We start from the raw sequence: 10,148 nt of genomic DNA, 5'->3' as shown, positions 1-10,148 counted from the left end.
ATTTTTTTTAAAGCAAAGCTTCAGTTGTGGACCTCACACAACATATGCACACCCTTGGTGGCCAGAGAAACGTGAATTCGTGTTAGCAGTCAGGTTTTTGGAATTGAAGTAGTATTTCTTTTGCTCATTGAAGCAGTTTTCTCCAAATACATATACTGTCATGAAAACAAATGATTTTTTGTGGACTTATCTACTACTATTTAAGTCTAAGTTTACTAGTTAAATAAATATCCTGATGGAACTGGAGTAGACTCTTTTTTCCCCTCACAATACCTCATTTTCCAAATCTCTCCCATCAAAGAGCAGAAAAGAAAAGGCACAAGAGACATATATAATTTACCAGGTCCCTTCTTGTAATAACATGGCTCAAATGATGATGGTATTTTAAAATGTGGCATTTGCAGTGCGTTGTGAAAACTAAAAGTAGCACTGCATAAAGAAATCAATATTTTAATAAATCCCCCTGTGTTAACACAGGCTCTGATAGTCAAGCGGTGCGTTCCAACGAGGGTTTTTCATGCACGTGTAGACCTTCACTGACACCATTGCAACGTCAATGTTTCTAGGATCTCATAGAGAAATTTTAAGCATTTAGAGTTTTGCAGATCATTAACGATTTTCCAGTAAAGGTATACACTCTACATAGGATTTTTATCCAACGTGAATAGCCTACATTTTCTTAGACTGCAGACACACTGGATGTCAAAGGTACTTGAGATTGTTTAAGCAGCTTCCCATCTTTGACTGTTTTTTCTTGCCTCTGCGCTGCACCCCCACATTTTGCCACTTCCAATACTTACACGAGTTGAAGAGAATTAAAGAAACGGAGCTGACTGAAAAACAGGGGAGAGGGGAGGTACCAGGAAAGGTTATTTTCCAGGAGGATTGATTTCGCAGTTCACCTTCCAGCTGCACAAACAAGCCTGCCAGCTGACTGCAGCCAAGGGTCAGGGACTGCGGGGGGGACCAGGAGGTGGGCAGAGGCTGCAGAACCGAGGGGTGCTGCCACCAGGGAAGCCCCCGTACCTTTTGCAGACCCCCCAGCAGTAGTCCGTTTAGTTGGATGGGACGATATTTTGGTGATTTTCAATCTTCGATAGTTAACATGTTCCATAATTACTTAGCAGGAGAACAGCACTCGGTTCACTCTTCCCCAGGCTGCGTGGATTCCAGGAGAGGACAGGGCAGTACAACGCTATTTCTGCTAAAAGGAGAAACATTTTGAGCACAAATTGATGCCAGGTCATCCATTTAGAAAGGGCTGTTTTTACAGTCATTCTTTAGAAAGGACCTTCCTTTAAAAAGACACAAATATGTATATAAATACTACTGGTAAAAATAGAGCCATGTAATATTTACATCATTCAGTCATTGAATGTCACTGACGTTTCTTTCCTCAACCAGCTGCTAGTACTGTTCCCTCCCCCTGCGAAAAAACTGTAATATCTGTACACAAAGCCTGAGTAATCCTGGTGTGACTTTTAAGTCACCAACTTCATTTTGTTAACCATCTTTTTTTTGTTGTTGTGTTGATGTAGGCATTTACTTCTCCCAAGCTGGAGCAAAGACCCACTTCATTCTATCAATTCTGCAGACATTTGTATAAATTCAAAAAGAAGCAGTGAATTATTAATTAGAACATTAGCCTGATAATACTGAAAAACCCTCAGAACTGCAATTTCCAATGAGTATTTTTAAATTGTAGTAGCCCAACCAACCACCATTTCTTATTTAGCTTAGAAAGGATCATTAGTTCACTGATGGAACAGGACTGTATTAGTCTATCTTGGGACAGGGATCTACCTGCTTCAGAACTGACCGTTTATTTTAGTGTTTGCACCATCCAAACATATTACAACCAAAATAGAAAACATAATGCATGGTGAAAAGACATGACAGAATGAACGATGAGGCATTCTCTGCAGTCCTAAGAAACAGCAGCGCGAATAATATGAAGTCACAGCCAGCCTATGATTGAAGAGTGAGGCATTACGAGATACAATCTAAGACACCAATTTTCTTTCAGCAAACAGATTTATTGACATAATTGATTATAACCATGTACAGCATCTATGCATCTCCCATTGGAAGAATATCCAGTGATAGAGCTAATGTTAGTGTGATACACAGCTTTACTCAATAATCCCCACTGCATTTCTAACATCAAACAGTGGTGTATTCCACAGTCAGTCGCAAATGGCCAAAAGCATCCAGGGGTCCAAAAGAACAGAAATTTAAGATTCTTAACAAAAAATAAAACCTGATCCTGGATTCCTTCAGTTTTAATTCCATCCAACATTGTATCTGTAAGAGTTATGAATTTTAATCTATACACTAACAATCGAGTTTGGCCCCTGATATTCATGAAAATTGCTGCCTGTCAAAATGAAATCCCAGAGGACTTTTTGCTACTGACTCAAGAATCAAGACTTAAATTTTTTTTCTCCATTTAAAAGGCACAGATTAAGACAAAGAATCCCTACACTCTCTCCTTTCCTCCTATTTAAATTTAAAGACTGAACAAAATTCCTTCAGAACATAAAGTCTTGTTCTCTCCATTCAGTCACTGAACTCCAATTGAAGGTACCAGTTACTATGGTGTCTTTTGTAAACACTTGTTCATCTGAAAAAAAAAAAAAAAAAGAAAAAAAAAGAAGAAAAAAAAGAGAAAAAAAAACAAATCGCCTTCTGGCAACTATGGTAATAAACAACTTGTAGTCACGAACAACTCAGGTCAGCAATGAATGCAGGATATTGAGATGAATGTCTCCATAGTCCACTAACACTTCCTTCAAGCCATTCAGTTCCACAAGAGTTCATCTGAGGTTGCACATTAAATTCAAAGGAGCAGAAGTAGTATCAATGGTCTCAACAATTTACCAAACTCCACCTAAAACATTCGCATTTAAAGTGTAACCACAGTTTGGACCTTTTTAATTAGCTCACTTCTAGACCACACAGAGAGAATTATTAATGTAAACTAAGCCACCATATTTCATAGTAAGAGAACCACATTCTGTAAATATTTAGGAAAGTAAAAGTCTGAGAAAATAGAGAGCAACTGATCATAAAATGATTAGCATTGCTCTAAAACCAAAATTCAAATTAAAAAAAAACCCAAAACAAAACCCCAAACAAAACAACTCAAACATCATATACTACTGCATAAGTGTTTAACTTTAGCATTACCCACTCAGCTACACAAAACATGGAATCTAGATTAATATACAAAAAAATGTTTTATTTCACAGTGAGGTACATAAAGCTTCTAACTTTAGTAGGCTAAGGCTAAGAGAGAATTGCCTGTTAGGATAAAGACTGTTTCACATTCCTGAAATACTCTCACCTATTATTGTTTCTGAAGAAAGGCACCAATATTACTTATCCATCAAGAGTTCGCCTCTGCATCCACCCATTTAGAAATGAAGATGGATTATGTGAGGGCCAGTGACCTACTGACCATCACGGACCCAGACAACTACAGCACACATTAATGTGTACAAGTACCAAGCAGTATTTATTCAAAAAACAATTTAGAAATAGCTCATTTGTAAACATATTACAAAACGCTGTTAGTTTTTCCTAGTGGTGTCAGCAATATATTCCTGTAAAACTAACCAGCTGCATTATTGTTTCCCGTTTACAAAAAAGTATGAAAACACACTGGCGCCCATGAAATCGCCATCCACTGGGTTTGAGCTAAAACAGCACAGCCTTCCAACTGCCTGGCGCAAAACACACCATTCCAGCCCTCCAGATGACCCACTGGCTGCCCACAGTTCAACAGTAACATTAAAAGATGACCCTCTCAGTCCAAATTTTTGATTGGGAAGAGCTGGTGCCTCGGAAAGGCCTGTTCCAAGCATCCTCGTGCGAGGCTGGGTCACCCCCTGTTGTTCCCAACTGCAGTCCAAGAAAACCACCTGTAAAATAGCACACTGAAATTTAGGACTCTGAGTTTGTGCAAGGAAGGCACCAGCACCAGTTTGCAGCCGCTCCCGCCATCTTGGCTCTCCTCATGGCAAGGAGCAACTACCGCCACAGTCAGGCCTTTAGCTTGGGTTGAGTGATCGTTTCTGAGAAAACGGGGATCTCCTGGCAGCAGTGACGGAGGAAGGTCGTTCACAATGGTGGCATCAACCCCAGCCTGCGACAGGGGCGGCTGAAGGCAGCGATGCGCCATAGCGCTCCCCTTGGAGGCCGCGACCCGCGCCATCCCCTCAGGGACCAGCGGCCGCCTCCCCTGGCCGCGCTGACTACAGCTCCCGGGCGGGCCTCGCCGCCCGCCCCCCCGCGGGGCCCGCCGGGAGCTGTAGTTTGGCGGGCTCAGTCGGCGAACCGCTGCAGCAGGTGGTCGTCGCCGTGGCGGGCGCCGCTCCCGCCGCTGTCCATGAAGCGTTCGCAGGGGAACTCAATGAGGTCGGCCTCGCTGAGGGCGCAGGCGGCGGCGCCGCGGGGCGGCCGGTGGGACTGGAAGCCCGAGAAGTCGGCGGAGACGCCGGTGCCCATGGAGCGGAGGGGCCGGCGGGTGGAGTAGAGCTGCCGGACGTGGACGGGGGCCGCTTTCCGCCGCCGCCGTCCCAGCACCTTCTTCCGCAGCACGCGGGAGGCCCAGGCGGCCAGGGCCGCGAAGAGCAGCAGGGCATTCACCGCCAGCAGCACCAGGGTGAGGAGCTGCTGGTCGGGGCCGCGGGGCCCGCCCGCCGCCACCGCGCCGCCCTCGGGCAGGGTGACCAGCCCGGCGCAGTGGTCCCGCGGCGCCACTGGGCACACGCGGCCGCCGAGGACGCCCTCGACGCAGACGAGGTAAGGGGTGTCCGGGCGGAGCTCCCGCAGGGTGGCGGCCGGCTCCCCGCGCTCCGGCAGGTAGACGAAGCGCTGGAACTTGACGGCGGTGCCGAAGCGGTCGAAGAGGAGGCGGAACCGCGCCGGCCCCAGCAGGCGGGGGCTGCGGTGCGGCCGCACGGCCCAGCGCACCGTCACCGAGCTGGAGCCTACCGCCTCCACCGACAGGTTGCAGAGGAACAGCTTGTTGAAGTCGCAGGGGTCGGACACCAGCGGCGGGACCCCGGCGGCCGGCGCCGAGCGGGGCTTGCCGGCCCGCCGGGGCCAGGCCGCGCTGGGGGGCTCCGGGCCGGAGGCCGCCGGGCGGGCGGGCAGCGGCGGCGTGGGGCTGGCCGTCTCCGCCCTCGGCGGCCCCGCCGCGGCCTCGGGCGCTGCCAGCAGGCGGGCGGTGGAGGCGGACGGCGGCGGCCCCGGCGGCCCGCGGGGCAGCACCGCGCTGCCGCCGCTGCTGTTGCTGCCCAGCCCCTCGGCGGCCGGCGGCGGCCGGCGCTGCGCCTCCGCTGCTGGCGGGGGGGAGGCGGAGGAGGGAGAGGCACCGTCGTGGCAGGGGCCGCCGTCTTGCGGCGGCGGGAGCTGGGCGTCCTGCAGGTAGTCGAGGTACTTGCCGGCCAGGGCGGGCGGCAGGCGGCACTGCACGAAGACGGTGAGCAGGCGGCCCTGGGAGTGCCAGGCCCCTAGCCAGTGCTTGAGGCCGCGGAGGCGGCAATCGCAGCTCCAGGCGTTCCCTTCCAGCTCCAGGCGGTAGAGAGCCGGGCTGGAGGCAAAGAGCTCGCCAGGGAGGGTGGCCAGCGCGTTGTCTCGCAGGCTGAGCTCCCGCAAGCGGCTGAGGTGGCCGAAGGTGGCGGGGTGCAGGGCGGTCAGGGCGTTGCGGCTCAGATCCAGTGCCTCCAGGCTGCTGAGTGGCTCCAGCAGGGCAGCGGGCAGGTGGCTCAGCAGGTTTCCCTCCAAGCGCAGCTCCTTCAGTGAACCCAGCCCTATGAAGGCATCTGGGGCCAGGTGAGCCAAGCGGTTTCCACTGAGCGAGAGCTTTGCCAAGCCGGGCAGGTGCTGGAAGAGCCCCCCTGTCACCTGCTGCAGGCTGTTGCTGGCCAGCAGCAGGGTGTGGAGGGAGCGCAGTGGCACAAAGATGTCTGGGTGGCGAAGGGAGTTCTGCTGGTTCCCTGAGAGGTCGAGGAAGCGCAGCTTAGCCAGGCCAGTGAAGGCACCGCGGCTCAGCCAGCGGATGCGGTTGGACTCCAGGTGCAGGTAGAGTAAGTTTGGCAGCCCTGAGAAAGTGGAGTCGCCCAGCGAGCCCAGCTCGTTGCCATCCAGGCGCAGCTTGATAAGGCTGCTGAGACCAGAGAAGGAGGCGGCACTGAGGCGGCCGATCTCGTTGGCGTTCACGTAGAGGATGCGCAACTTGGCCAGGGCGCTGAGGGTGCCAGGGGCCAATGCTGGCAGCAGGTTGTTGCCCAGGTAGAGTTCCTCCAGCCGACCCAGGCGCTCAAAGGCTTTGGGATGTAACGAGCGAATCCGGTTGTACTGCAGGTCCAGGCGCTGGAGCCCTGCCAGGCGGTGGAAGTCGAAGGCAGAGATGTTGGCGATGAAGTTGCCCCCGAGGCTGTAGGTGAGGATATCCTGGGGCTCGGCAGCCTTGGGCACCGAGCGCAGGCCCCGGTTGGTGCAGAGGAGGTGCTGGTGCTGCTGGCAGTCGCATAGCTCGGGGCAGATGGGCTCGGCCGCGGGCAGCAGCAGGAGGAAGAGGGGGACAGAGCCCCAGAGCACCCGCGGTAGCACCATCAGGCGGACCCGGCGCGGCGCTCCCATTCCGGGACGAGCCGTGGGCTGCTTACCCCGCCGGCTTTGTATCCCACCGGCATCCCCCCCGCCTCCTCCGCGGCTGCTAATCGGCCCTTCCTCTGCTTCGCGCCGGACTGAGCTCCGCGCCGGGCGGGCAGGCGCGGCGGCGGTGGTGGCTGCAGGTCGCGGTGGCCGGCACCATGGGCTCTCCCGAGCCGGCCGGGGGCGCGGAGCGGGCGGGAGGGGCTGCAGGCTGTTGTTGCCGCCGCCCGGGCTCCGCCGCCCCTCGCGGCCCGCAGGCTGCGGTTCGGCGGACGCGGGGCCGGTGGTACCGCGGGGGGCGGGCGGGCTGCGGAGCGGCGCGGCTGCCCGCTGCTCCGCCGGCTCTCCCGGGGTGGAGGGGGCGGGCGGAGCGGAGAGGGGAGGGGGGTTCGGCGGGCGGAGCGGGGAGCTGGAGAAAGACGAGCTCCGAAACTCGCCGAGAAAACTCAGCGGAAATTCGTACTTCCCACACTCTGCCCTGGGGGAGCGGAGGATCGGATGGAGCGGGGGAGAGGGAGGACGGCGGGGCGGGGGGGGGGTGGAGGGAGGAAGCCCGCAGCCGGTCCTGGCTCGGCTCAGCCTCGGGAGCGAGCAGGGGTGCAAAGTGGGAAAGTAGGAATTGGAACCGGCTGTGGCTGCCTCCCAGCCACATGGGCTGCAGATAGAGCTGCGCATCGGGGAGGGGGAGGGGAACAGAAGTAAACTAGTCGTTGCCCCCCCCCATCCCCTCCCCCTTTTATTTTTTTGGTTGTATTTAGAAACCTGCCAAAAGCAATAGTTATGGTTTACCACAGATTAAGGACTTTGTTTTGATTTAAGGAAACGGGAATCGGAGGACTAAACCACCTATAGTACATCAAAGAATGAATTTTCATTCTTTCTCTGCACTGTCCTGCCCAGTAGGTTCCTGACAAAGCTGCCAGTGAAGATGCAGTTGAACGTAGCTCCAGCTCCACGAGGGGCTCGTCAACGTGATTAAGATGCTTTTAAAAAATAATTCACATTTTAAAGAATCTTCCCTCTCAGCAGCATACAAATTCGGAGTGAACGGAAAGTGTTGGAAAGCATACTGGAAACAAAATAGACTGTGTACCCATCCATTCAATGACTTGCCTTTCTTTCCTGTTGACATTTTTTTGTTTTCCTAAGATGTCGCCAATGGGGTAAATAAGTGTCTAAGGGCAGGAGGAAATGCCTAGATATGAAGGGTATATAAGGCTGTCAAAGGTGATGAGAGAAAGAAGATAATGCCCAAAATACCATGTTGTAAATTTAATAAATACTTTGGAAGCTGTGTTATCACGTGAAGTTGTAGCCAACTGAACACCGTTGGCATACGGTTCTGGACTAAAGCAGTGTACAAGCCATGCTCCTTTTTCTTACCAGAAGGCAGAGTTGAGATAGCTTTTGTGGAAACTTGTTTTTAGTGGCTGTGTCAACATGAACAGGTAGCATGGTATGGTAGTTTGTGCTGAGTCCCCGTTGTCTGCTTTCATGGAGGCATGTTGCTTTGATCTAACTCTGATTTGGTCCTGCTTTTAGCAGTTGGAGAATATGAAGCGTGCTCTAAGCCCGCTCTGGAGCATGAAGCACAGTATTCTACATGGAGGTGGTCAGCAGATTTGCCTCAAAAGCACACTGGCAGTCTGAAGAAAACTTAGTGAGAAAGGATAAGGCTTGTGTCCTGGTTTGAGGCTCGGTCAAAGGAACATCACTATAAGCATCTTAATTCTTAGCTCTTGTAGTTAGCTGAGGCTGGGACTTATGAAGAAGAATCTTTTTGTAGTGGTAGCTGCATTGCCCTGGTGTGGGAAGTCATATTTGGGGCAGGACGATGGTGTTTTGGGTAATCTGAATGAATTTTGTAAATATCTTCTATAATCAAGTGACTGTCTCTGAATTATAACTTACTTATTGGGAGAACCCAGTGTGAACAATAATGTGCTGGAATATGGTTATGACAGGGTGAGCTGGTTAAAGAGGATCATGAAATTTAAAGCTAGAGATTTTTTTTGGTGAGAAATGGCAATTGCGCAGGCAGCCTTGATAAGCTAGAAGAGTAACTGAAAGATTAGGTACTTATACCCAAAAATGTACTTATAGGGGAAGGCATCATAGTATATTGCATCAAAAATTAAAAATTTGGAAACAAAAATGGTGGAAATCAGAGTTGTCAGATTCCAGAACTTGCTGACTTCTGCAGACGTGCACTATCTTGTCATCAAACAAGTATGTTCTTAGATTAACTTGATTTAAAATTGTGTCCTAAATTGTTGCCGCATTGTTTTCTGCAGGTGGACAGAGTTTGTCTGCTTCTTGAGTGAAGTGGAAAATTTCTGTTTTGATTATTTCTAACTGCTTTATTTCGAGCAGTACGTGCTTGATAGCAAGGTATTTTTTTCCTGAAGTAAATCTGAGTAAGTTTCCCAGGAGGAATTTTTTGCTAGCCTTTTTTCTTCTTTTCCCAGTTGCAAAAGAAGTCTGTGATTCTAATGTCCATGGGTTAAGAATCCAGACCTTTTAGCTCAGTCTCTTCCTTATTGAATATGTCTTTACTTGCCACCTCTTTCTTTTAATTTGCAGTATCTTTCACATCATGTCTAATATTCAGGACAAAGTAGAGGGATTTTTTTCACTCTACAAAGACTGTGTGTTTCTTTCCTCATTCTTAAAGCCAGTACAGTGCAAGGGAAGTCGTCCTGGCTCTCAAAGTTTTCTTTAATTCTGAGCAAAGCCTAATTGACTAGTGACTTCCCCGCCCCCCCCCCGATTTGCCTCACTGTGGTGTACTTTAAATAGTGAAATTATAGAAAACCATTCTGTATAATGGTATGCTTATTTTCTGTTCCTTTGGGTTTTTCTTTTGAAACATGCTCAAGCTTATATGGGCAATTTATGAACTGTCCTTCCTGTAGAAGCACTGTAGATCTTTTTCTGGTCATGTGTCATTGCAAATACTAAAAGTTTAACTCAAATGTGTCTTATGTGTTGCTTTTGATTTATGCTTTCTGACACTTAGCCAACATTATAATTTTCACTAGGTTTGGGGAATTATAAGTGACAGGAATTTAATAAAGAAATTTTACTAGTGATTCTTAAGATGAGAATTCATTACACACTTGCTCTCACACTGGAAATATTTTATACCAGAAACAAAATAAACAAATACAATGGGATTTTTGCTGATTTTTTTTTTTTTTTATTCAAGTAGGAAGTTATTTTTCAAAATACATTAGGAACACATCTGTTCAGTTAGAAGATGTCACATTTGTTTTCCTACTTTGGAATAGGAACTTTCCAGCTGCAGTAGTTCTTGTTTCCTTTTTCAAGCACACAATAAAATTTTTAATGCATGATTGAGAAACAATAATCTTTTTCACCCTGAAATGAAAAAGCATAAATCTAACTATGAAAAACTTCGGGGGGGGGGAATTAAAAAGTAGCCTTTTAAAAAGCTTTAAAGGTTATCTTAAAATACACCT

General features: G+C 49.6%; 1 protein-coding gene across 1 annotated transcript; it reads right to left on the bottom strand.

The window, feature by feature from the left end:
• Positions 1 to 1,996: 1,996 nt before the first annotated feature.
• On the bottom strand, positions 1,997 to 6,999 carry TRIL (TLR4 interactor with leucine rich repeats). Its single transcript, XM_054193394.1, has one exon. The coding sequence runs from the start codon at positions 6,649 to 6,651 to the stop codon at positions 4,327 to 4,329; it is 2,325 nt and encodes a 774-aa protein (XP_054049369.1). The 5' UTR covers positions 6,652 to 6,999; the 3' UTR covers positions 1,997 to 4,326.
• Positions 7,000 to 10,148: the final 3,149 nt, after the last annotated feature.

The sequence above is a fragment of the Rissa tridactyla genome, chromosome 2, assembly GCF_028500815.1.
Source record: "Rissa tridactyla isolate bRisTri1 chromosome 2, bRisTri1.patW.cur.20221130, whole genome shotgun sequence".
In the NCBI taxonomy this organism is placed as follows: domain Eukaryota; kingdom Metazoa; phylum Chordata; class Aves; order Charadriiformes; family Laridae; genus Rissa; species Rissa tridactyla.
The sequence above is the reverse complement of the archived record's forward strand: the minus strand, read 5'-3'. Positions and strand labels throughout refer to the sequence as shown.

Coding starts and splice junctions, on each gene's coding strand:
- TRIL (XM_054193394.1), bottom strand. CDS start 6,651: ATGGGAGCGCCGCGCCGGGTCCGCCTGATGGTGCTACCGCGGGTGCTC.